The 27,306-nt window shown below is 42.8% G+C and overlaps 1 protein-coding gene across 9 annotated transcripts in view; it reads left to right on the top strand.

The window, feature by feature from the left end:
• The first annotated feature begins 235 nt into the window (after nucleotides 1-235).
• LOC115109302 (protein NDRG4-like) overlaps nucleotides 236-27,306 on the top strand; it is a 30,834-nt gene continuing 3,763 nt past the window's right edge. For 2 of the 9 annotated variants that reach the window (XM_029634061.2, XM_029634062.2), the window contains exons 1-17: nucleotides 236-364; nucleotides 1,804-1,877; nucleotides 9,113-9,203; nucleotides 13,643-13,681; nucleotides 19,153-19,258; nucleotides 21,943-22,063; nucleotides 22,253-22,315; nucleotides 22,679-22,739; nucleotides 22,852-22,938; nucleotides 23,257-23,313; nucleotides 23,479-23,582; nucleotides 23,702-23,758; nucleotides 23,925-23,976; nucleotides 25,755-25,802; nucleotides 25,980-26,015; nucleotides 26,365-26,416; nucleotides 26,761-26,799. In XM_029634061.2, the coding sequence (XP_029489921.1) occupies nucleotides 1,804-1,877; nucleotides 9,113-9,203; nucleotides 13,643-13,681; nucleotides 19,153-19,258; nucleotides 21,943-22,063; nucleotides 22,253-22,315; nucleotides 22,679-22,739; nucleotides 22,852-22,938; nucleotides 23,257-23,313; nucleotides 23,479-23,582; nucleotides 23,702-23,758; nucleotides 23,925-23,976; nucleotides 25,755-25,802; nucleotides 25,980-26,015; nucleotides 26,365-26,416; nucleotides 26,761-26,799 (1,087 nt within the window). In that variant the 5' untranslated portion in view covers nucleotides 236-364. Of the gene's footprint in view, nucleotides 365-1,803; nucleotides 1,878-5,858; nucleotides 5,940-9,112; nucleotides 9,204-13,642; nucleotides 13,682-16,643; nucleotides 16,937-19,152; nucleotides 19,259-19,383; nucleotides 19,393-21,942; nucleotides 22,064-22,252; nucleotides 22,316-22,678; nucleotides 22,740-22,851; nucleotides 22,939-23,256; nucleotides 23,314-23,478; nucleotides 23,583-23,701; nucleotides 23,759-23,924; nucleotides 23,977-25,754; nucleotides 25,803-25,979; nucleotides 26,016-26,364; nucleotides 26,417-26,760; nucleotides 26,800-27,306 lie in introns of those variants that run through there. The other 7 variants (XM_029634063.2, XM_029634064.2, XM_029634065.2 and 4 more) reach the window with 7 other exon arrangements.

The following is a 27,306-nucleotide window of genomic DNA, read 5'->3' on the forward strand; positions in this document are numbered from 1 at the left end:
TCAGCATCTCTCCTTATCTCTATCCTCTATTTAATTTACCTCCCATTCACTTTCACTCTTCCCTGTTTAATTTCATCACCCTCTCCCCTCCTCTCTCCTCCCTCGCCTCTGATCTGTCAGTGTGGTGGCGCTCTCATGCTGCATCATCGGGGATAACACGTGCTCTCTGTTTATTATCAGGGAGGGAGGGAGTTGGAGGGAGGATGAGAGGGTAGCAGAGAACCCATAGAGTAGACAGCCTTTCTCTGTAGCACACACAGACACACAGACCAGAACAGACTGGGGGGAAGAGAGAGGGAAACAGACGCACTGCAAAATCCAGACGCATCAACAGCCACCCTAGCAGCTCAAACCACCACAGCAGGTAAGTTCTTATCTGTTTTGTATGTTCACTGTGCTCAGTTTGGATCAGATAACAAAAGACCTACATGAGATAGAATGACAGAACTAATTTCTGCAAAGCTTGACTTAACTCTTTTGTTTGTGCATAAAGGATGTTATATTACATAGATGACTGGAGAGGGAATTGACTGCACATACAGTACAGAGACATTAGCCCCCCAGATCCTCTACTGTCTCCTCCTAGCTGTATAAGTGAGACTCTGACTGTGTCCCAGTGCTGTAGGACAGTGTGCTAGCCTCTGCATTGGCGCGAGTATGAGGTCGTCAGGTTGAATTGATTAACCCTAGAAACAGGAGTGCGTCATATAGATCAGTCCTGCCTTTAGTCGTCCCTGGCAGCCTGCGTATTAACAAGTCATGTAGAGAATATACAGACAACTTTCTTACCGGGTGCAGGCCTTCTGCTTTCCAGTTAAAGGGACTAGCGAACTGCTTTGAGTTGTTGTGTTCAGTTGTGTGTCAGCCGTAGAACACGGTTTACGTTCTACCCTACCCTTCAATAAACAGCAGCCACACAAATCACAAAATAACCACACTTCATATCCGAGGCCATTGTATGTGGCAGAGTTAGAGATAGAGGCAAGACAGTTGATATTCTGGTCCAAATAGACTGTTACAAGTTTTACAGTCTCAATAAAGAGTTCATCTAGAGGACATTTAAATTGGATATCTGTTGCCTCTCCTTTGATGCCTGTGTGTGTCTGTAGATGTTCATTTACATGCTGTGTGTGCACGGCCGCCTGCCTTGTTGAATGGTAGTTTCACACTGGGACCTGTAGGAAAAACGTGGCGATTAGAGGCTGAATGTCAGGCCTGACATGTTGTGAGTGATCACCATCTGTCAGAAAAAGGATGGCATGCTGAAGGTAAATGCTGATATGTATGATTTTCACCCTGTGAGAAATATGTCCTGTTCATTTGTACAGTTTCTGTCGACAAGATAATATGAAATCATATTGGTGCAGCCCCAATTCATTGTATTATATAAGACTGGTGCAGAACCCTAATAGTGTACATTTGATTATAGGATCAAACGCTTTAACAATTGGACATTAGACACAATGTTCCTGTTATTTAAATCACGCTGTTTATTGGGTTGTATTCTCACCCTGCACAGTGTAAAAATAACAGTTATGAGGTTCACTTTTTGTCCTTTAGCATATGCAAGCTCAACAAAGCCCACTGTACGGAACCAGGTCTGTTTCTCTGCTGCTGCTGGGTATGAATAAAACCACAAAGAGCAATATACCCGGTGTGTTTGTTCCTCCATGTAAAGCTGCTCTGCTCCTGTCACTGTAAAAATCGACCTATGAGTCATGATGATATGGCTTAAACTTTGCTGTTCACTTTTTCCCCTCTTTCTTTCAATTGCCACTGGATGATTTTATTTTGTGGTGATAGATGGGGCCCGGATTGTTTTGGAACTTCTCTTCAAAGGCTAACTGCTCGGTGCCGCAGAGCCTGCTGCAGACCATGTACGTAGTGCCTTCTGGAATGGACTTCATGTACTGTATATAGCTTCCTTAACTTGTGTTTTTGGCATCTAGTACATCACTCCTTCCATTCACTGTCCGTCCTTCTTAAAGTCATGGGCTGATGACTGCAGTGTTCCACACCAAGGCCTAGCTTGTGGACCGTAACTCATTGTGCTGGAGTACAAGCCAATGGCCAATCACTGCAGAGCATTGGACCACAACTCATGAATCTGATTGCTGCTCGGTGTCGGAACATGTCTTTTGAGTCATTCAGCACTTTTTGGCAAAGTTGAAAGAGACTCATGAGCCATGGACCAATCACAGCAGAGCACTGGACCAAGACATCATTTGATGAATCGTATCTCACTATCACCCCATTAAGGCCTTATTAATGATAGTCAGAAGAGCTGTAGCCAATCATCACAGCACACATTCTCTATGTGTGTTATATTACCATCCATCAACTTTGAACCCCAGCCATGGCTGTTTCTGTACTGTGTTGTATCAGTCTGGACGGAACTGCATGTTCCACACATCTTGCATGCTAATCATGTCCTTGCTTTAGGGTTTGTGGTATAGTCTAAAAACTCAGTATTATCATCTCCTTGATAGTCTTTTGGCATAAGGTATCAAGTGGTTGAAACCTGTTGCATATTTTCTCTGTTTAGGCTTTTGGATTTGTTTCCTGAGACTAACCACCATACTTACTACTTTTAGATTTCAATATCTCAAGTACAAATTGTGTGGCTCAATCAAACAACCCGAGTTTGGGGGGCAATAAAGAGACATTGCGTGCTATAGGTCAAACGGTTGTGGATGTTTAGCTTAGAATAGACAGAGAATGGGTGATTTCATTGAAGGGGATGATGTAGCTAGTTGACATATTGGTCATTGAGTGTGCCTTCACTGGGCGAGGCTGTTGTCACTAACGGCTGACATCTGACATCTAATGTAGGGCCTGGCAGCATACTGTACCATGACATAAAACAGGATTTTCTGGCAGGTGTAGGTATCCACCGCTATGTAACCTTTAATAAAACAGTCAGGTGGAAGAACAGGGCTGGATTTCTAAGAGATTCCAAGAAGCTTCCAAGATCAGGGCAGTCAATGTAGGGCAGATACTTCTACATCTACCTACAATACTTATGGTACTTTCTATTGGCTCGTTTACAGTAGGCCTATATCGCATTTCATATTAAAATCATTAAGAGATCCATCTTTTGCTATACACGTGCGAATGCAGCGATAAAAAATGAAGTCTTCTGAAACAGTAGTGGTCAGTCGGGAAGGTTTTAAGAGCTCCCCTGCCTCTTCCTTCTCTGTTTTGCACGGGTCCCATTGAGAGTCATATGCCGTGCCCTTCTGCCCAGCTTGCTCTGCCCCATAGCATGGGGTACCTAGTGACAGGAGGCAGGGCCAAGCCAGGTCATGCAGGCTGTAGCGACAGCCCTGTGGATTCCTCAGGAGCCACTGTTCTATCAGGCTGTCTCTGATGCCAGCTCTGAGAGCAGCACATACATGGAGATAGAGATAGATAGAGATAGAGATAGAGATAGAGATAGATAGAGATAGAGATAGAGATAGAGAGAGATAGATATAGATATAGATAGATCGAGATAGAGATAGAGATAGGGTTGCCTCCCAAATGGAACCCTATTCCCTTTATAGTGCACCACTTTCGGCCAGTCCTGTAGGAATATGTCCCATAGGTGAGCGCAAAGCCTCAGGTATGACCAGTGTTCTTGTTTGTGCTCCCTTCCTCTCTTTCTCCAATATTAATTTGTTAGTGTGTTTAATTGATTTCGTTTCTTGGGTTGTTAGATTCCACAAGCGTGAAGGTGTTGTCTGTGCTCTCTGCTGCTGAGCGCAAAAGGGCAATTTTCTCCTTTGGATGAGTTGGCCTTTAATCCTCTCTAATGTTATCGTCCATTTGGCTAATTAATCAGCCGGACCAGAGTTAATTATGTTACTGACAGCAAGAAGGCTTAAAAAACATGAATCAAGTCGCAGTACCTTTCTGGATGTTTTAGGGATCACCGCTGGGTCAGTTTTACTCAATTTATGGGAAAAACAAACTGTTCAAACACACATACACACACTGCACACACACACTGCACACACACTGTACACACACACACTGTATACAAACATAACACAGAGCTGAACCTGGCCCAGTTTCCAGGTATTGATTCTGAATTTGTGCATTTTGTCTGATGCTTCCCCCCACATACACATCCCATTGATTTCCTGTCCAGCAGAATGCTTTTCCCACAGCCTTGTCGTCCCCATCTCCCCATAGCCTCTTTCAGACCCTGGCTGTGTCTATCTCCCTCCCTCACACTCAGCCTCACTCACTCTCTATCACAGATATGAGTCACACAAAAATGGATGGGAGATTCTCAGTAACCCTCCAGCTCTGCACCCTATGAACTCCATGAGAGTGGGAGAGTGCTGTTACACTAGATATACATAATGGGGTGGGAATGGAGCATTGCCAGCCAGACTGAGATAGCTGAGGGGGGGGGGACCAGCTGGTGGAAATGAGATGACGTTAAAAGGAAAAGAGAAGCTGAACCAGCTCCTGTTAGAACCCAGCCGGGCTGGGCCGACAGCGCTGCTGGAAGTTGTCATGGCAACAAAGTCTGGGGTCAGGGTAGAACCGAGGCCCGATTAAAGAACAGAGGAGAGGGAGAGAGGGGGATGAGAAAGGAGGACAGATTTATTTTACCCTCCTTGACCAAATACTGTAAAAGGAAGATCTTCAAACTCACGGAGAAAAATAAACTTCACCTCATCTTCTTTTTACTAGAAGAGAGCAGATTCAGAGAGCAGATTCAGAGATCAGATTCAGAGATCAGATTCATGGAGCAGATTCAGAGAGCAGATTCAGAGAGCAGATTCAGAGAGCAGATTCAGAGAGCAGATTCAGAGAGCAGATTCAGAGAGCAGATTCAGAGAGCAGATTCAGAGAGCAGATTCAGAGAGCAGATTCAGAGAGCAGATTCAGAGATCAGATTCAGAGAGCAGATTCAGAGAGCAGATTCAGAGAGCAGATTCAGAGAGCAGATTCAGAGAGCAGATTCAGAGAGCAGATTCAGAGAGCAGATTCAGAGATCAGATTCAGAGATCAGATTCATGGAGCAGATTCAGAGAGCAGATTCAGAGAGCAGATTCAGAGAGCAGATTCAGATTCAGACCCCGGCCCACACTGGATGAAAGGAGACCTAGAAGTAGCACTTGGCCCTTTTGACTCCATAGACCATGGATGCACACACACATACCACCTGCACCACTGAAAAGTGAAGTTGATGTTTCCGATCAGACTCATTTTAGGTAAATGAAGTTCCACTCATTTCGTTTCATTAGTACGATGAATAGTTCCTCAGAGAAAATCTAAAATCATATTTGTGGATTTAGGGAATATGAAATAAAGCAGCAGCAAATAAAAGTAATGAGTCATCTAAACCCAAATCAGTGGGTTTGAAACAGCGTCAACAGGGACAAATATAGACTGTGTAATGATAATTGATTTCACAGTGAGCCATCTTATATAAGGCGGGAGGGAGGGAGGGAGGGAGGCGAGAGAGAGAGAGAGAGTGAGAGAGCGAGAGAGAGAGCGAGAGAGAGAGTTAAGCAGACAGATTGATGAGGTTGGTGGCTGGTTAGTTCCTAATTAAAACTGATCATGGGCTCATTGTCATGCTTATAAGCAAAGGTCACTTTCAAACAGAGAACAGCAACAGTGTTGTCGCAAAGATAAGAGTGGTTTTGTTTTCAAGTATCTGAAAATTACTTTTATTTTGGATTGTCTGCATCTGGGTTTTGTCGTTTTAAGGGTGTTCATGCTACACAAAGACAGGTTTGGAAACTGCTGCTGGCAGAGAGAGAGAGAGAGAGAGAGAGAGAGAGAGAGAGAGAGAGAGAGAGAGAGAGAGAGAGCTGTCCAGCTGTTGTTTTTATTGCATCCCAGTCATTAAACAACCTGTCATAGTGTGAAGAAGGAAGGGAGACTCAAACAGAAAATCTTTTGGTGATACCTGAGTCTACATTTCTGCCAGTAAGGTATTTAATCCAGGAAGGACTAGTTGTTAGTCTCATAGGTTTCCATATTACCCATACTGTAGATGCTTATTGTGCTGGCAGCCTCTCATTACTGCTTCTTTACCTTTACGTCTTGCTCATCTGTAAATGTTTTATTCAATAAGCTTTCTTTTATCTTGTTGCATTTGTTTTGTTGATGTGTCTGTGTGTGCATGCACAATGTGTATATGCAATGTCTACCTGTAACTGTGAGTGTGTGTGTGTGCACTCGCATATTTGTGCTTGAGTGTGTGAGTCCGTGTGTGCATTGGCTGTATTTCAGGCTGTTTCACACCTGGCCGTGATTGGGAGTCCCCATACGGCAGCGCACAATTGGTACTGCGTCGTCCGGGTTTGGCCAGTGTCGGCCATCATTGTAAATAAGAATTTGTTCTTACAGTTTTTAACAATCACTTTGGCACTAATTTCAGAACCTTGTGGTCATTTTTCAAAACTCTAGACACAAAACTCAAAACGGTCATCACTTGTAACACAGGCTGTCCAATGTTCAAAACATTGCATTGTGCATTAATATCTTTAAAGAAACCTGGCACTTGCAGAATCATTGGTTCAAATAACTTATTTATCATGAAATACCATATGAACATTCATTTAGATCACCCACACACAAGATACCGATAGTTTCACTGTGTAGTTGTTCGTACAATCATTAAATATTGTAGTACAAAATATGTGATACATGTTTCATTATGCTACTACATGTAAATACATCACTGTAAAAGGACTAGTAGAGAGAATACTACAGACACATTGAACAAAATATGAAATTTATTGATGAAATACAATAAAATCACAACAGGTTTCTTTGAATCAAAGCAAAAATAATTAGCAACAAAAAAAGAAAAAACAGTTCAAGGTCAACTGCAGTGTTCCTCACCTGGCTTACTGTAAAACATCACTGCAGTGTTCCTCACCTGGCTTACTGTAAAACATCACTGCAGTGTTCCTCACCTGGCTTACTGTAAAACATCACTGCAGTGTTCCTCACCTGGCTTACTGTAAAAAACAAAACATTGATTACTGTACTTCTACATTTCCATCAATTCTGTCTTGTGGATTTGGCCACAGGTTCTCATCCACATCACAATGGATGTTTTCATTAGCCAAACATCTAGGGAAGAATCTTCGGGCAGGGCGAAACCAGGCCTGACACTGGTCTGTCCTGATGTCATTGCATGCGTCATCCATGGCCTGGAGAAGGGTGGCTTGTTCGTGAGGGCGCCTATCATATACCTTCCACCTCCATGTGGAGAAAACTTCCTCAATCGGGTTAAGGAAAGGAGAGTATGGGGGTAAGTACAGGGTGGTAAATTGTGGTTGAGCCTGAAACCATGCTTGCACCATTTGAGCATGGTGGAACCTGACATTATCCCACACAATGACATAGGTCATACCTTCAGCTCTACAGACCTGGTTTAGCCCATCAAGGAAGGTTACATTCGAACAGCGAATCATGTGGCTGCCTGCAACTCAATATATAGAGTATATAGAGTAGGGAGCTTTAGTTGTTGTTCGACCAAACATTAGAACGAGCAAGATGAGTAATCTAAGCAACTTTGACCGTGGTATGATTGTTGATGCCACACATGGTGATTCCAGCACCTCAGAAACAGCTGCCTTCCTGGGATTTTTACGCACTACAGTCTCTAGAGTTTAGAGACTGACAGAGAATGGTACGATAAACAAAACACATTCAGTGAGAGGCGGTTCTGTGGGAAAAACACCTTGTTAATGAGAGACGTCAGAGGACATCCAGACTCATTCAACCTAACAGAAAGGCCACAAATGCTCAAATAACAGCTGTTTAAAACAGTGGTGTGCAGAAGGGGATCTCTTAACATACAACACTGTGAATAATTCAGGCTGTTGTGGAGGCAAAAGGGGGTCCTACCCAGTACTAGATAGGTGTACCTAATAAAGTGGCTGGTGAGTGTACAGTAATGTCAAATCTGAAAACATGGTCATGAAAAGTGATACATCGGACCATAGAAACAGTGTCTGATAAAGAATGATTATGAAATATTACATCCATAGATAATGTAGTCCAATTGGTTCATGTTCCACGGTAATTGGTGTCAATGGATCTCGTTATCCTGAAACTTTCATGATCTAAACATGGAATATTGTTTGTCAGTTTCCATAAAACTATGCATTAAGAGTAATGCAACAGTTACTTATCATTTTGAGCAGTTGTATCAATTGATAGTTAAATCATTGTAATGAAATGAATAGACAGTCATCTCAGATGTAATGTGTGAATTGCATTTTGAAATGGTAATACTTTGATGTTAAGTTGTGTCATTTTAAACACTGATTTTAGTTCAATGAACAGATGATATTTGCTGTATGTGTATTCTATCCAAGCAGTTGGAAAAAGTGTTAGTTTTGAAAAATTTGCAATTTGATCATTGGTTATGAGTTTTGTGTCTAGAGTTTTGAAAAATGACATCAAGGTTCCAAAATTAGTTTCAAAGTGATTGTAAAAAACTGTAACTGGCTTGCCTAGTTAAATAAAAGTTACATTCTGCTCTGTTCTAAATGGGTTTAGCGGTGCCTCTGTGTCCACTGACATCAGCCACACTGCTGGAGTTGAATTATATCCTAATGGGGAAGCTCACTGTCTGACTGTCAGGCTGGGTCCTCAGACCTGCTGTCTTCAACAGTCTATGACCCATCCATGAGCTGAAACCACTGGAGACCCAAAGAGAACAGACTACTACAGTTACATCTGTTTTCCACCAGAATGTACTCTCTAATGTACACCAGAATGTATTCTCTAATGTACACCAGAATGTATTCTCTAATGTACACCAGAATGTATTCTCTAATGTACACCAGAATGTATTCTCCATTCAGATACTGTGCATCCGTGCACCTCCCTTTACATGTCCAACCTAAAGGGACTAAGGAAACATTGGGAGGCTGGTGAATCAATTATATTGGAAAAAGTAGAAAATGGACTCGCCCAGCCACAGAAACCATGGTTGATATATTGTAGATAATTATTGGGGGAAGAAACCTTATGATAGGGGTTTGCTGCAGGGATTTGAGTTGGTGGATGGATTTAAGAGGTTTTACTAAAGTAACAAAGTGGGCTATGTAATCTCAGGTGTGCATTGCTATGGTGATTGCAGGTTGCTCTCCAGGATGGCTGGGATGAAGGAGCAGCAATTTACTGAGGAGAAACCCCTACTGCAAGAACAAAGAGGACAAGACACTGAGATGGTGAGCATTTTCTATATGTGTGTGTGTGTGTGTGTGTGTGTCTGTTTGTTAGTTTTTTTTTATTGAATTTGACCCCTTTTTCTCCCCAATTTCATGGTATCCAGTTGTTTTTAGTAGCTACTATTTTGTCTCATCGCTACAACTCCCGTACGGGCTCAGGAGAGATGAAGGTTGAAAGTCCTCCGATACACAACCTGTGCTTCTTAACACAGCGCCATCCAACCCGGAAGCCAGCCGCACCAATGTGTCGGAGGAAACACCGTGCACCTGGCAACCTTGGTTAGCGTGCACTGCGCCCAGCCCGCCACAGGAGTCGCGATGAGACAAGGATTTCCCTACCGGCCAAACCCTCCCTAACCCGGACGACGCTGGGCCAATTGTGCATCGCCCCAAGGACCTCCCGATTGCGGCTGGTTACGACAGAGCCTGGGCGCGAACCCAGAGTCTCTGGTGGCGCAGCTGGCGCTGCAGTACAGCACCCTTAACCACTGCGCCACCCGGGAGGCCCTTTGTTAGTTATTTTGTGCGTGCATGCATTGGAATGCTCATTTATTTTTGTGCCTTTGTGCGAGTGTGTGTAGTTGATATAATAGTGTATTTGTGTGTGTCCTGGTTGGGAAACAGAAAATGTGTTTAATTGTGTAGGAGGGATTCATCGTACGCTGCATTAATATTCACATTTAGGAGTGTGAAAGGATGGGGGAGTTGAGAGGCTGCAAGGTCTTACAAAAACCAGTGACTGCAACAGTATACTTCTCTTAGCATAATAAGTCATTCAGTAAACTCTTGAATGCTGTGACTGAACATGAGGAGCAGAAGAGAGGTGGCATCAGTAGAGAAAAGAACTGCTAATCACATTGATTAAAATGCCAACTGTCTGAGAGGATATGTCACAGTCATTTATACACTTCACTGACATTCTTGATAATGATTGACAGAGTGGAGAAACTGATTACTCAGACAATATCAAGACAGTGGCCGTTAAAACACAAGTAAAAATGTGTTAATCAAAGCAATGTTGATTATTGCTGATTATTACGTAGTGGTAATTAACCATGAGGACTTACAGTGCATATTGAAGTAAAGAGCTATGTGGAGTGGATGTGTGACCCAGATTCATTTGTTTCCTTTAAAAGACTGTGTTCTGATTTGATCAGGATGACATCATGACAGCAGCTTATCCAGACAGCCTTGCCTCTCTTGTCCTCCTCTACGTGGGTCATGACCTCCCAGTTCTGTTAGGTAGAGATGTAGGATCTTAATTTGATCTCTTTTGTTGATGAGAATGTTCCTACACAACAGGAAAGGCAAATGTGTAGTGTATTTAAGGTTTTCCACTTTAAAATGTCATACTTGATTTGCCCTAAACTTCAAATGTATTACCATACAAAAATTGGCCATTAATTATAATCCACAAAATAAATCATATTTCCTTTTGCTGCAGGTTTATTTTACTGCTGCAGGATTATTTTCCTGCTGTAGCAAACTGGCTCAAATTAAGATCCTACATCTGTAGTCTTCACCCCTCCAGGTCTCTCCCGACCTGGACCTCTGAGGTGGACTGATCAGTCATTGTAACACAGCTCTGTTTGTGTTTATGACACAGAGAGACCAAGGGTGGTGTAAGAACGCACTCCCCTGTGCAAACCCTGCACCCCTCACCGCCCCCTCTTCCTCAAGCCACCCCCAACAACAATGGCATGTGATCAGGCGGCACTGGCTCCGCCAGACCCGCAATCAGTCCAGTGGGTGCATAATTACACACCCAGAACACGCCCTGCAGGGGGACAGATTTGGGGCACCAAATCTCGGATTCCTTCAGCTGTGCTGTTGGTTGCTCCTTTACATAGCTTATCCTCACCTGCAACACATGCTGAGTCACAGAAATATGGAGGCCTAAAGCCTATAGTAATAGAATCAGCAGGGTGTCAAACTTCCAGATAATCACACAGGATCATTTCATATAGAGAAATGTTCAACTTCCTTAAGAACAACATGCATCCAGCCACCACCAGCACAGTGCCACAGCTCCCTCCCCCACCATGCTGTGCTACTGCAGTCACATCTGGGCTCCAGAGGACAAGAGTGACACCTGCTGGTCCAATCGCCCCACTGAAGCACCTAACCTGCTGTCTCTCCTCTAAGAACAAGTGCATGACATACCTATTCTCTCTAGTCGTGTCTCTGATCTTAATGGCATCACCCTCTATCAATGGACTGCTGAAGTGTTCTGATAATAATGCAACCATGTGACAACTTTCTTCTTTTTTTCACCTCATCTGTGTTTTTATGTATAATCCTTTTGTGTTTCCTGAAACCACTGTATATGAATGCACTAGGATTGCACCTTCAGGATCTCTAAGGGTTAGGGGACTTTTTTTCTTAAACCACTCTAACGATGCTTGTTCTGATTCAACTACAGTATACCCTATATATATCATCTCTCTATTATATACAACCTCTCTATATATAACCTCTATATATAAATACATAACTTCTCTCTATATATCCTCTCTATATATAACCTCTACATATAACCTTATACCTTTACATATAACACTTATATATAACCTCTATATATATATAACCTCAATATATATAATCTCTATATATATAACCTCTATAGATATAAGCTCTCTCTATATATAACCTCTATATATAACCTCTCTATATATAACCTCTATAGATATAACCTCTATATATATAACCTCAATATATATAATCTCTATATATATAATCTATATATATATAACCTCAATATATATAACCTCTATATATATAACCTCTATATAAATAACCTATATAGATATAAGCTCTCTCTATATATAACCTCTATATATAACCTCTCTATATATAACCTCTATAGATATAACCTCTCTATATAAATACCCTCTATAGATATAACCTCTACATATAACCTTATAACCTTTACATATAACACTTATATATAACCTCTATATATATATAACCTCAATATATATAATCTCTATATATATAACCTCAATATATATAACCTCTATATATATAACCTCAATATATATAATCTCTATATATATAACCTCAATATATATAATCTCTATATATATAACCTCTATATATATAACCTCAATATATATAACCTCTATATATATATATAACCTCAATATATATAACCTCTATATATAACCTCTCTATATATAACCTCTATAGATATAACCTCTATATATAAATGACCTCTATAGATATAACCTCCATAGATATAACCTCTCTATATAAATACCCTCTATAGATATAACCTCTATATACAAAACCTCTATATATAACCTCTATAGATATAGCCTCTGTATATAACCTCTATATACAGAATCTCTAAATATAACCTCTATAGATATAACCTCTATATATAAATCATTTTTATATAACCTATATATATAACCTATATATATATATATATATATATATATATATTTTTTTTTTTTACCTCTATAGATATAACCTCTATTTATATCCTATATATATAATATCTAGAGAGGTTATATATATACAGATTAACCTGATTTAACCTATATATATAACTATATATAACCTCTATAGACATAACCTCTATATATAACCTCTATAGATATAACCTCTATATATATAACCTCTATAGATATAACCTCTATAGATATAACCTCTAAATATATAACCTCTCTAGATATAACCTCTATATATAACCTCTCTAGATATAACCTCTATAGATATAACCTCTATATATATAACCTCTCTAGATATAACCTCTCTATATATAACCTCTATATATATAACCTCTCTAGATATAACCTCTCTAGATAGAACCTCTATATATAACCTCTCTAGATATAACCTCTCTAGATATAACCTCTATATATATAACCTCTCTAGATATAACCTCTATAGATATAACCTCTATATATATAACCTCTCTAGATATAACCTCTATAGATATAACCTCTATATTATCTCTATAGATATAACCTCAATAGATATAACCTCTATATATAACCTCTCTATATATAACCTCCATAGATATAACCTCTATTGATAACCTCTATAGATATAACCTCTATATATAACCTCTATATACAGTATTTAACCTCTATAGAGCATGTCTTTCTTGTTGCACTGACGTCTAGGGGAATGCTAGGGTTCTGGTTTGACTCTTCGGGCAGGGAAAGGCATCTTTCTGTCTCTCCTTTCCCTGAGCCTTCTCTTTCCTGCTCTAACTACTGTCTGTTTTGTTTAGACCCACACAGCATCTATCTATGTTACTCTCTGGATCCATCCCTTCATCTCGAACAGCCTTCTCAGCCCTGTGGCGTCTCATAGGTTTAACCAGAGTCACTGTGTCATAATGAGCGTCAGTTGACATTGTGTTTCTGTTCGTTCTCTCTCTCTCTCTCTCTCTCTCTCTCTCTCTCTCTCTCTCTCTCTCTCTCTAGGAGAACTGTGAGACCCTGATGCCCATTGGAGACTGGAAGGTACTGAAACTGTTTTCTATATTTCCAAAGTACCGTACTCTCTTTCTCTCTCTATCCTTCTCTGGTTGTTGTTATTACTGTCCATCACAGGAGGCTGCTGAGGGGGAAACGGCTCATAATAATGACCAGAACGCAGCAAATAAAATGGCATCAGACACCTGGAAACCATGTGTTTAACCTATTTGATCCCATTGCACAACTTCCGCTCCTCACCACTAGCCAGTCCTCCCCAATTAAGGTGCCACCAACCTCCTGTGCTCTGCACTCACCCATGTAACCATGGTGACTCATTGGGAGGAGAAGAGGGAAGAAGATGGGGAGAAGGAGAAGTGGCAGAGCCTAATATGAGTTGGGACTAATATGAGTTGGGACTACTACATACTGATGGAATCATTCACTATCACACAGCAGCTCTCACACAGTGCAGAACCACAGTAGTTTTGAAGTCCTTAGAAGTTGATTTCTGTACCGTGATGTTCAGAGTCTATTTTAACACGAATCCACGTAGCGATGAAAAAGATATGACTAATCCTTTCTCCCCTCTGTCTGATACCTCCAGTGTCACCTCCCCCCTCTCTCACCTCCCCCTCTGCCCCCCTCTTCCCCCCTCTCTCACCCTCTCAACTCAATTCATTTCAAATGGCTTTATTGGCATGGAAAACATACTGTATGTTTCATTGCCAAAGCAAGTGAAATCGATAATAAACAAAAGTGAAATAAACAATCGAAAATGAACATTAAACATTTCTCACAAAAGTTTCAAAGGAATAAAGACATTTCAAATGTCATATTATGGCTATGTACAGTGTTGTAACTATGTGGATATAGTTCAAATACAAAAGGGAAAATAAATAAACATTAATATGGGTTTGTTCTTCAATGGGCGCCCTTTTCTTGTGGTTTGTTCTTCACCGGTTGCCGTTTTCGTGTGGCAACAGGTCACAAATATTGCTGCTGTGATGGCACACTATGGTATTTCACCTAATAGATATGGGAGTTTGTCAAATTTAGATTTTTTTTCAAATTCTTTGTGGGTCTGTGTAATCTGAGGGAAATATGTCTCTAATATGGTCATACATTTGGCAGAAGATTAGGAAGTGCAGCTCAGTTTCCACCTCATTTTGTGGGCAGTGTGCACATAGCCTGTCTTCTCTTGAGAGCCAGGTCTGCCTACGGCAAGGCTATGCTCACTAAGTCTGGCTATACTCACTGAGTCTGGCTATGCTCACTGAGTCTGGCTATGCTCACTGAGTCTGTACATAGTCAAAGCTTTCTTTAATCTTGGGTCAGTCACAGTGGTCAGGTATTCTTCCACTGTGTACTCTCTGTTTAGGGCCAAACAGCATTCCAGTTTGTTCATTTTTTTGGGTTAATTCTTTCCAATGTGTCAAGTAATTATCTTTGAGTTTTTTTCATGATTTGGTTGGGTGTAGTTGTGTTGCTGTCCTGGGGCTCTGTGAGTGTGTTTGTGAACAGAGCCCCAGGACGAGCTTGTTTAGGAGATTCTTCTCTAGATGAATCTCTCTCCAGGTGATGTCTTATTTATGGAAGGTTTAGAAATCGCTTCCTTTCATGTGGTTGTAGAATATAACTGCTCTTTTCAGGATTTTGATAATTAGTGGGTATCGTCCTTATTCTGCTCTGCATGCATTGTTGGGTGTTTTACATTGTACATTGTAAGATGTTTTTGCAGAATTCTGCATGCAGAGTCTCAATTTGGTGTTTGTACCATTTTGTGAATTATACGTTGGTGAGCGGCCACAGACCTCACAACCATAAATGGCAATGGGTTCTATAACTGATTCAAGTATTTTTTAGCTAGATCCTAATTGGGATGTCGAATTTTATGTTCCTTTTAATGGCGTAGAGAGCCCTTCTTGCCTTGTCTCTCAGATCGTTCACAGCTTTGTGGAAGTTACCTGTGGTGCTGATGTTCAGGCCGAGGTATGTATGGCTTTTTGTGTGCTCTTGGGCAACGGTTGTCTAGATGGAAATTGAATTTGTGTTCCTGGCAACTGGATCTTTTTTTGGAACACCATTTCCTGTCAGGGCCCAAGTCTGACATAATCTGTGCAGAAGATCTAGGTGCTGTTGTAAATGTTTGTATGTGTGTTTTTCTGAGGTGTCCTTGCATGTGTGTGTGATGACAGTGCATATGATTATGGGTGAGAGAACGAGGTTGTGTATTTAATGAAGACTGGAAATGTTGAGTCAGCCGGGGAGTGGGTTAATCCCTCTCTTCCGCAGAAAAGGGGGACCGAGCTAGAAAGAGACATGGAGAGTTTCCAGTTGAGTCAGCTTGCTAAGTTCTCTGTACACAGGAAAGGCGGAGACCGACGAGAGAGAGAACAAATGGATGTTGTGGAGAATATGGACAATGGCTGCTGGTGTGAATAAATGTAACCTACAGCAGAGAGAGCCACTGCTGCCATACTGATCTGTAGTCAGCACTGTTCCATTATCCCCTGCTTTCTGAGTAGACGCACGCACATACAGTACTCTGCTCCGCTCTACTGGTGACCTATGGCCACTTACTGTCCCATCAATGTCCCATTATACAGAGGCATTGATGAGCCTAATGGCGGCTGCTGCTGCTGCACAGAGACAGAAAGAGACGTCACTGTTCTCTGTTTAATTTTTATATGTAAAAGATAAATCTCACTGCATGCTAAGCATTTGTTTATGCATCACCGCCCATGATGGTTAAGGAGCGATAAGAGGGATGGGAAAGGAAAGGAGACAGGGAGGACATGGTCAATGAGGGAGCGAAAGAGAGAGGGAGATAAGCCATCTTCTCCTGAAACAGAGCAATGGTGCTGATGAGAGAGCAAAATAAGAGCACAGTAGAGAACCTGCTGTGACTGACAGAGCAGCCAACCAATCATGTGCAGAGAGGCAGCACTGGCAGAGAATAGGCTTGAGTTCGGCACGCCCTCATGGTGGGGTTTATAAGGTGTCGTGGGAAGAGAGGGGGCACAGCACTGCAGCGCTCAGCCCCATAGCAGGAAGAGGCTAGACGAGACAAGACAAGACGAGACAAAGAGACCACCAGCAGAATCCCCCAGCAGGCTCTGCTCTAAAGCCAGGACCTAGTCCCACTACAGGAGAGGACTGGCTCTGTCTGTTTGTCTGTCTGTCTGTCTCGTCTCCACTGGCTGCTCCTCCTCCTCCTCCTCCTCCTGCCATTCTTCCTCCTCTTTCTCCTCCACCACTGAGCACGCTTACTGAGGCACCATGCCTGAATGCTGGGACGGGGTGAGTGACAGTATAATGTATCTACAGGTTTATACTGTGTGACTGCTTGAGTGTGTTCAATGTTTCTGCCGGCGCGTGGATGACTCGGCATATTTTGGTTGATAGAGTGAGGATATTTTGATGAAGGGGAAGTGAATCCACTACCATAGTAGGTCTTCATTAATAAACACCTTTGTTCATGGATATGTATGTCATGCACATACATACCCACCTCTTACCTTATTCATGTTCTCATATCATGTTAATATCTTATCAAAAATAACTAGCTACATCTATGATGTACCCTGCTGTTGTAATACTCTGGAATAAATAACTAGCTACATCTATGATGTACCTTGCTGTTGTAATACTCTGGAATAAATAACTAGCTACATCTATGATGTACCCTGCTGTTGTAATACTCTGGAATAATTGTGCATTGGATAAGATCATCTGTAAAAGATTCATGTTGAAATATTAGTTCTCTAGTTGTGCTTATATTTAATGTTTTATGAACTAATTGAATGTACGGGGTAATCATGCATACTGCAATGGTTGTTGTACTGTTATTGTGTTCCTCTAATGATCAGCCATGTAATGTATGAGTCTTCGTGGAGACAAGCTGACACACTAATGCTGCGACAAACAATAATGCATTCTGCCACACATGCATGTCTAAACAGGGAAATAGACCTGAGAGTGAGTGTGTATCTGAGATGCCTGTAAGTCTTGTGAGTTGCCTAATTATTCTGTACTAGGACAAACGTCTCTCTGACCTTGGGAGCCAGAAGGAAGGGAGTGAGAGAGGAAGATGAGAGGGAGGGACTGAGAGAAGAAGTGAGCGAGAGAGGAAGATGAGTGAGAGAGAAAGGGAGCACGGAAGGGACTGAGAGAGGAAGGGATGGAGGGAGTGTTTGCAGTATGTGATACAGGCGCTGTTTTTACCTGCAGTCTATTGTTCCCCACCGAGGTGGTCTTTGTCTATGATATTTCAGACAGGCAGCCATACAGAAAATACCAAATCATTTTTACCCATTCTATCAACCCCTATCATACTCCAGTCGTGTGTCGCATAATCTTTAGCGCCCGATGTGACCTTGTTGACCTACATTGTATCTGTCAATCGTTCACGTAAGCAATTCATGTTCAACAAAGACAAAAGAGACAACAGATATTACAGGTGATTAACTGTACCGCAGAACCTGCAAATGTATAGCTTCACTGCAGAATACTGTCAGATATATTGGGTGCCAGAATGTTGCGTGGTTAGGGTGCACTTTCCATGACAGACTATGGCTGCATCCTTAATGGCACCCTATTCCTTATTTAGTGCACTACTTCTGACCAGGGCCCATAGAGCTCTTGTCAAAGGTATATAGGGAATAGGATGCCATTTTGGACGTTTCACTACACTGCCCTCAAGAAATCAAGAAATGTCAGAACAAATGCAGTTAACACCCTGAATCACACTGTATCAGTCATCCACACGCAGTCTAGGAGTATATACACCGAAAATATATACTAAGAATGATATGTACAGCAGTAGATATATTCACTATGTCAAGAATCCAGTGTATAAATACACGGTGTGTACAAACAGTGGAACACAAATGCAATGTACAGACATATTAGAATGAGCTATGTGGAGAATCCAGTATATAAATCAGTGTGAAAAACAGTATAAAAGAAACAGAAAGTGTCCAGTGTTTAATGTCTCTATATACATGGGACAGGAGCGTTGGCTGTGTGAGTATGCTGGTACAGTATGCGTGTGTGTTTGTGAGTATGGGCATATGGGTGTGTGACTGTATATGTGAGTACAGGAGTCTGTGTGTGTATGAGGCGTGTGCGTGTGTGAGCTTGTGTGTGTGTGTGAGCTTGTGTGTGTGTTTTGTGTGAGTGACTGTGTGGGAGTATGCTGCACAGAATGTTTCCTCCCCCTCACCAGAGCAGAATATTATACACATAGTGTGGACCAGACATGTCTTTGCAGTACTCTATATACACCGTGTTGTCAGTCATCTCTATCAGCATTCCCATGTGAATCCATAAAGCTTTTATGTTGATCAGAGGCAGACAGTTGAGTATGCAGCCTATTATATCAGTCATAGTTATTGGGTGATAGTAACTCTCTATGCTCATCAGTGAACCCAAGATTGTCTGTCTGAAGGTACAGTATGTCTCTGTGAGTGTAAATCTATACATTCCCATTAGAAATAAGCATTTGTTTGTTTCAGGAACATGACATTGAGACTCCTTATGGGATGCTTCATGTGGTGATCCGTGGTGCACCCAAAGGAAACAAGCCTGCCATCCTCACCTACCACGATGTTGGGCTTAACCGTGAGTACACATTGGCTCTCTATCTGTGTGTGTGTGTGTGTGTGTGTGTGTGTGTGTGTGTGTGTGTGTGTGTGCGTGTGCGTGCGTGTGTGTGTGTCTGTGTTTTGTGGGTGTGCTCCATGTTGGGCTTAACCGTGAGTACACATTGTCCCTCTACCTGTGTGTGTGTGTGTGTGTGTGTGTGTGTGTGTGTGTGTGTGTGTGTGTGTGTGTGTGTGTGTGTGTGTGTGTGTGTGTGTGTGTGTGTGTGTGTGTGTGTGTGTGTGTGTGTGTGTGTGTGTGCCTGCGTGTTTTGTGGGTGTGCTCCATGTGTGCGTGATCATGTCTGTGTTGCACCATCATCAGTCACACGACAGTGACCTGCAGCTGGTTCCAGGAAGCTTCACTCCACACTTCCTCAGAGTGTTGTTCATGGTGTGACCTGGCAGAGATATCTGTGGAGCTGTCAGCCTGTTATCTGAGGTGATAATGGGACTCCATTCTGGGAGTTATGTCATTCCCTGACAGCCATCCAGCCAGCCCACTGCAGAGTGCAGACAGACAGTATGAATCTCTCTCTGCCTTTAAGGGTCTATTAGTGTACTGTACCAAACGAGTATGCGTACGCACAGCAGTGTTCTAGAATATTGGACCATTGGCATTCTTACTTTTCAAAGTGAAAAGCTCAAGCAATTTCTCCAACAATCAACACATTGAAATGAATAGAGGACGTGTACCAGAGACGTGTTGGTTTGGAATTGTAGGGAGGTGCATGTTCGTGCTGTATGTCTCCTGCAGATGGTGGTCTCAGAGCGTGTAGCTACAGTATGTTACAATCAGACGCCAGACACTTTACCCAGAATGTCTGTTACTACCTCCCCACAGAGCCTGCTCGTTTGCTCCTCTAATTGGTGGATGGGGACGACTTTTCAATATTGCTGCAGTTTGCAGGATGTCGTGTCAGGGGTCAGAATGACTCATAGATACTAAACACAATATTTCTTCTACATTACAACAAAATGACATTACCAGCTAACTGCAATTTGAAATATGTTCCCACAAAAGATCCAGTGTGTCTATTATAATTGCCAACACAACCTGCATTCCACAAGATAACACTGTCTGTCAGAGTGGTCCATAATTCAATAAAGGATTGGATAATTAAAGGATGATGGAGAGAGAAAAAGAGAAAGAGCAACAGAAAGGGAGGGAGAGGGAGAAATGTAGGTCAGAAAAACATCCCTATCCCATACATCCCATACAGTGTTAAAGCGAGGGGAGGGAGGGGGGCATGAAGGCAGGCAGGGTGGGGTTGTTGTTGGGGGATAATCAGCATTGCGGCGCTGTAGATCAGCTGCTCTACTGCCTGCCTCCTTCCCTCTGCAGCTGCAGCTGGGGTATTAGTATGCACTGCCAGGAACCACAATGCTGCAGCCTGACTCAGTCTACACAGACACAGGAGGGGGGGGGGGGAGAACAGAGGAGAGAAGGAGACAGAATAGAGGAGACACTGGCCTATATATGGCTCTGTTGCTCCTGTACTGTGTCCTTCTGCTGTGTTGGGGAGGAGATGGGTCAAGTTTCCACAGGGAGACAATACGCCTGTGGAAGATGAAGACTAATGGTCTTCTATTGCTGACTGTGTGTGGGCGAATCAGAATCACCTCGCAGCCATTGCTGCCAGGTAAATTCAATAGCACAGAACACATTAGCTTCATCACATTTAAGCTTTTTAATTTCTGTCCGGTTATTGGTTAATTGGCCTGTGTAATGATGTTTGTTGGTTTTTGATGAGATGGCATTAATGTCTCAGTGTTTTTATCACCTTCTTAGCTCCATTGAGTAGAACAGTGCTGTTTTTGACTGACTCACCACAAACAGAAGACAAGAAGGACATCAGCGGTGGTGGGAGGGGGGAAACAGAGTTGTTGGTATCAGAGTTGTTGAGAGAAGAGTTGTTGGTATCAGAGTTGTTGATAGAAGAGTTGTTTACATAAGAGTTGAAGATATAAGAGTTGTTGATGTCAGAGTTGTTGATATCAGAGGTGTTGAAATCAGAGTTGTTGATATAAGAGTTGTTGATATCAGAGGTGTTGATATCAGAGGTGTTGATATCAGAGTTGTTGATATCAGAGTTGTTGAAATCAGAGTTGTTGATATCAGAGTTGTTGATATAAGAGTTGTTGATATCAGAGTTGTTGATATCAGAGGTGTTGATATCAGAGGTGTTGATATCAGAGTTGTTGATATAAGAGTTGTTGATATCAGAGTTGTTGATATAAGAGTTGTTGATATCAGAGGTGTTGATATCAGAGTTGTTGATATCAGAGGTGTTGAAATCAGAGTTGTTGATATCAGAGTTGTTGATATAAGAGTTGTTGATATCAGAGGTGTTGATATCAGAGTTGTTGATACAGTTGCAGATTTGAAGAGGTACTATATAAATGTTAAATGTCTCAGTTTAAGTGCAGTATATCAAAATAGATTGGGTTATATTTACTCTGACTTACTGGAAGACTTCTCAAGCATCCAGATGATGATGATGGAATGAGTCCCAGTGAAACCTGATTGCCCATTCTTTCATACCTGTCACATCTATTCTCCCTGTCAATGGCACAGATGGCCACCTTCAAGGTTCTCTCTCTTTAGTGCATATTTCATGTGTTTCGCCTCTCTGTCTCTCCCTCTGTCTCTGCCCTCCACAGACAAGCTGTGCTTCAACAGCTTCTTCCACAATGAGGACATGCAGGAGATCACCAAGCACTTTGTGGTGTGTCATGTGGATGCTCCTGGACAGCAGATTGGAGCCTCTCAGATGCCACAGGGGTAATATATAGTACCTCCACATTCACATGCACACACGTTAGACACACAGACACACACAAGTATGCATGTTTCCTTACACCTCCGTTGTTGTATTGTATTGACTGGAATATGCATATAGACAATCATTTCTACAGTGATGTCTCTCTCTGCCATCTCACTGTTTAACTAAAGGTCCTTACCTCTCCACAGGTACCAGTACCCCACCATGGACCAGCTGGCAGGCATGCTGCCCAGCGTAGTGCAGCACTTTGGGTGAGTGGGCCTCCCCTTCCTTTCTCTCCTACTAAACAGTACATTCATCATCCATACACTCTTGGAAAAAAGGGTTCCAAAAGGGTTATTCTGCTGTCCCCATAGGATAACTCTTTTTGGTTCCATGTAGAACCTTCTGTGTAAAGGGTTCTACATGGAACTCAAAAGGGTTCTACCTGGAACCAAAAGGGTTCCACCCGGAACCAGAAAGTGTTACTCAGAGGGTTCTCCTATGGGGACAGCAGAATAACCCTTTTAAGTTCTAGATTGCACCTTTGTTTCTAAGAGTGTATAGTTGAACTTTGAATGAATTAATACAACTGATAAACCTTTAAAGTAATTCAAACCATTCTAATTTTCCAGATTCAAGAGCATCTTGGGCATTGGAGTTGGAGCAGGCGCCTACATCCTGGCCAAATTTGCTGTAAATTATTCCCTGTTGTTGTTCTTTGCTTGTCCATATATTTCATATTTATGTTGCCTGATGATCCCAGGTGTATCTAACATAACAGACCCCTGCTCTGCTCTGTCCTCAGCTGATCTTCCCTGACCTGGTGGAGGGCCTGGTGCTGCTCAACATCGACCCCAACGGGAAGGGCTGGATCGACTGGGCCACTGGCAAGGTAGCAGACACTGGATCTCTGTGGAAAACACGTAAACATAGTTACCTTTAAAACAGCCATTTTATCCCAACTATCAAAATGGCTGCTCTTGTTGCAATGGGTGCAAGGAAATAATATCTCTCTGTCATCCTCCCTCCCCTCTCTCTCTTTCTCTGTCTCTGTCTCTTTCTCTCCCCCCCCCTCTCTCGCTCTCGCTCTCGCTCTCTCTCTCTCTCTCTCTCTCTCTCTCTTTCTCTGTCTCTGTCTCTTTCTCCCCCCCTCTCTCGCTCTCTCTCTCTCTCTCTCTCTCTCTCTCTCTCTCTCTCTCCCTCTCTCCAGCTGTCTGGTTTCACCAGTGCTCTTCCAGACACTGTGCTGCCCCACCTCTTTAGCCAGGTGAGCTCTCAGTCCAGATAAATCATTACCCACCTACAACAGTTTGTGGCAACACATGGTACTGCATACAACAACAACACTAGCCTACGGGTTTTTTATCCTCATAAACCTTTCAGAGACACCAGTCTCTCAGTCTACCTGTGTTAATAGTTGATGGTTGCACAGGAGGAGCTGATGAACAACACAGAGCTGGTCCAGAGCTACCGTCAACAGATCAACAACACTGTCAACCAGGTCAACCTGCAGCTCTTCTGGAACATGTACAACAGGTAACACACACACACAAACACAAACTTCAGACTGTGTGTGTGTGTGGCAGATGGGAAGAGTTCTATATTCTGTGAGAGAATGTAAGCAGTGTGTCCCACAGTTTTCTTCCCCTTCTCAGCCGTAGGGATCTGGAGATGAACCGCACCGGGACCATCATCAATGCCAAGACCCTGAAGTTAGTCTCTCTACTACACTAGACAATTCTACATGGTCCTTCATGTCATTGGCGAATAGTGTTTAAGTACCCTTATCATTCATAACAGGTTACTTGGGATTTGCCATGTTTACTGTTTGTGTACATGTGTTTGTGTTGTTTGCTGATCTGTGCTCTGTGTTTCTAGGTGCCCCGTCATGCTGGTTGTTGGTGACAACGCTCCAGCTGAGGAGGGAGTGGTGAGTCCTCTTCCTTCTACACCTTCTCTCCATTTCTATCTCTTCCTTCTCTACCACCTACTTCCTCCCCTCTCTGTCTCATCTCCCTCACTCCCTGTCTCATCTCCCTCACTCCCTGTCTCATCTCCCTCACTCCCTGTCTCATCTCCCTCACTCCCTGTCTCATCTCCCTCACTCCCTGTCTCATCTCCCTCACTCCCTATCTCATCTCCCTCACTCCCTGTCTCATCTCCCTCACTCCCTGTCTCATCTCCCTCACTCCCTGTCTCATCTCCCTCACTCCCTGTCTCTCCTCCCTCACTCCCTGTCTCATCTCCCTCACTCCCTATCTCATCTCCCTCACTCCCTGTCTCATCTCCCTCACTCCCTGTCTCATCTCCCTCACTCCCTATCTCACCTCCCTCACTCCCTGTCTCATCTCCCTCACTCCCTATCTCACCTCCCTCACTCCCTGTCTCATCTCCCTCACTCCCTGTCTCATCTCCCTCACTCCCTATCTCACCTCCCTCACTCCCTGTCTCATCTCCCTCACTCCCTGTCTCATCTCCCTCACTACCTGTCTCGTCTCCCTCACTCCCTGTCTCATCTCCCTCACTCCCTGTCTCACTCCCTCACTCCCTGTCTCACTCCCTCACTCCCTGTCTCACCTCCCTCCCTGTCTCATCTCCCTCACTCCCTGTCTCATCTCCCTCACTCCCTGTCTCATCTCCCTCACTCCCTGTCTCACCTCCCTCCCCGCCTACCTGCCCTCCTGTACCCTCCCCTGCTGTTTATGATATCCCGCCCTGCCTGCCCCCCCTTAATCCCCTCCCTCTATGTGGCTCTGTGCTGCACTTGGCATGCTGAGAGGTAAATGTTTGCCCTCACTGAGAGAAACAGAAGTAGGTCAGTAAATTGAGGAAAGATGTAGTGATGGGAGGAGGGGATGGGAAGGGGAGAGGAGTAGAATGAGAGGTTATACAACCTAGTTAGTTAGGGAGGGAGGGCGGAAGGTCGGGAAGGTGGGTGGGATACCAAAAACAGAAGGAGGAGGTGGGGTGGGGGAGAGTGAGAGAGAGATATGAAGACAGAGATATGACAGATGGAGGTCACTTTAATATTTGATGCTATTTGGTGTGAAGCACCCTGCTTCTCATTTCATCTGGAGAGGGAGAGAGAGAGAGAGAGAGTGAGAGAGAGAGAGAGAGAGAGAGAAAGAGAGAGAGAGAGAGAGAGAGAGAGAGAGACAGAGACAGAGACAGAGAAACAGAGGGAGAGAAACAGAGAGAGAGAGAGACACAGGGAGAGAAACAGAGAGAGAGAGAGAGAGAGAGAGAGAGAGAGAGAGAGAGAGAGATTAAAAACAGATGGAGGTCACTTTAATATTTCATGCTATTTGATGTGAAGAACCCTGCTGCTCATTTCATCTTGAGCGAGAGAGAGGGAGAGGAGAGGGAGAGGGAGAAAGAGGATAGAGGATAGAGGGTCAGGGACCTGTTTTCACCTAGAAAGCCATCTCTCCATTTCTTTGTTATTGTTCTGAGAGATGGGTGTGTGCCAGCGCACATCTGTACACACCCCTGGCTGTGACTTCGTAGCCTCAAATGTGTTGGAATGACTCATCACTGCAGCAGACTGCATTATCTGGGTCATCCCTCCCTCCCTCCAAGCGTCTCTTCCATTCACAACATCTACATCCCTGAAATCCTATTGATTTCAAGATTTTTTTATTTATCTGAGAACATTAATATCCAAGCAACTTGGCCCTCGTCATTTAATATGTTGTTGTTTTTCTCAAGGTCGAATGCAATTCCAAACTTGACCCAACCAACACCACCTTCTTAAAGGTATGAGTGCAAAGTAATGTTGAAGATTATTCATCTTTATTGGATTGTCTTTATTGATTCAAATCATTCATTAATTAGGTAATTAATTGGATTTTACATGCTGTAGTTTGTTAAACCATTTGAAATAAAGATTTAGCATATGACTAACTATGGTTCTGTTCCTGTTCTCACCTTCAGATGGCTGACTCTGGTGGACTCCCTCAGCTCACACAGGTCAGAACACTGCCTTCAGATGGCTCTTCGCATCTTCTCATTTAACATTCAAATACTTCTTCCTCTCTGCCCCACCTCCATTTCCCCTTTACTTCCTCTAGTTTCTCTTCTGACACAACTCTCAGATGACCCCTAACTTCCTCTTTAAAATGCCCCTCAACCTCTACATGGTGCCTCCCTATAACCCTCTACCGACCCTCAAGTTCCTTTTTTATAAAACGTTCTGCCACCATGAGAGGGTTGTCTCTATAGGACTCACCACAGCACTCCTCAGAGGTCATTGACCTCATCTGGGGTCAGGGTTTCACAGAGTCAAGTTTCTTACAGTATTCTCCTTGTTGTTTTATAGCCTGGAAAACTGTCCGAAGCATTCAAGTACTTCCTCCAGGGGATGGGCTACAGTAAGTCTCTAGAACCAGATTCAAATCCTTTGTCACATATGAGTGAGTGTATGAGACTGTGTGTGTGTGGGTTTGTGGTCTCTCAGAAACTAGGCATCACTACCTTGATTGAGTTTATCTCTCCATACTGTACCTTAGAAATACATTGTTCTTCCCCCTTGTGTGTTTTAATCCTCTGTTTAGACACTGTCTGTATGTTGCGTTGTTCTGAATGTGAGATCGTGTTCTGACTTTGTTGTGAATATGTTGTGAATACAGTATGTTGTTTGGTTTGGTGTGATGTGATGTCTATTGCAGGGACCTGTTGTGTTAATCTTGCCCTCTGTTTTCCTGACTTCTCTCAGTTGCGTATGTGAAGGATCGGAGGTTGAGTGGTGGGCCAGGTACTTCCTGTTTGCTGTTCACCTCTGACCTCTGACCTCCTCTCTTTTTCCCCTACATGTGCAGTGATGATGATCACATATCTGCCTTTTGACTTATTATAAAAATGTTCTTTGTTTTAGCGCTTGATTTCTGGTCTTTGGCAATCTTAAAGATTTTATTACATTTTGTATTTATTTTCTAAATGTGTTTTTCCTCAGCCTAAGGAAAAATATGCTATTGCTACTTTTTTTCCCATCCCTGCCATTGCATTCCCTATCTTGCTCTTTGCATGGCATACAGCTATTTATGATCCAGTGTTGAACACTCATTGGCACATTGTAGTGTCCAAGTGAAGCAACTTTTTTAGAAATATTAGCATGGAAACGACTAGGATAGAACTTGTCATATTTTAAATGGAGAATTACAGCCAATAGGCATGTTTTGAAGTACCTGCCTTTACTGCAGCTAAATGTATGAGCATGTGCACTGGGATTATGTGCCTCAATGGAAAACAGACCTTCAGACAG

Source organism: Oncorhynchus nerka, linkage group LG25 (assembly GCF_034236695.1).
Source record: "Oncorhynchus nerka isolate Pitt River linkage group LG25, Oner_Uvic_2.0, whole genome shotgun sequence".
NCBI lineage: Eukaryota > Metazoa > Chordata > Actinopteri > Salmoniformes > Salmonidae > Oncorhynchus > Oncorhynchus nerka.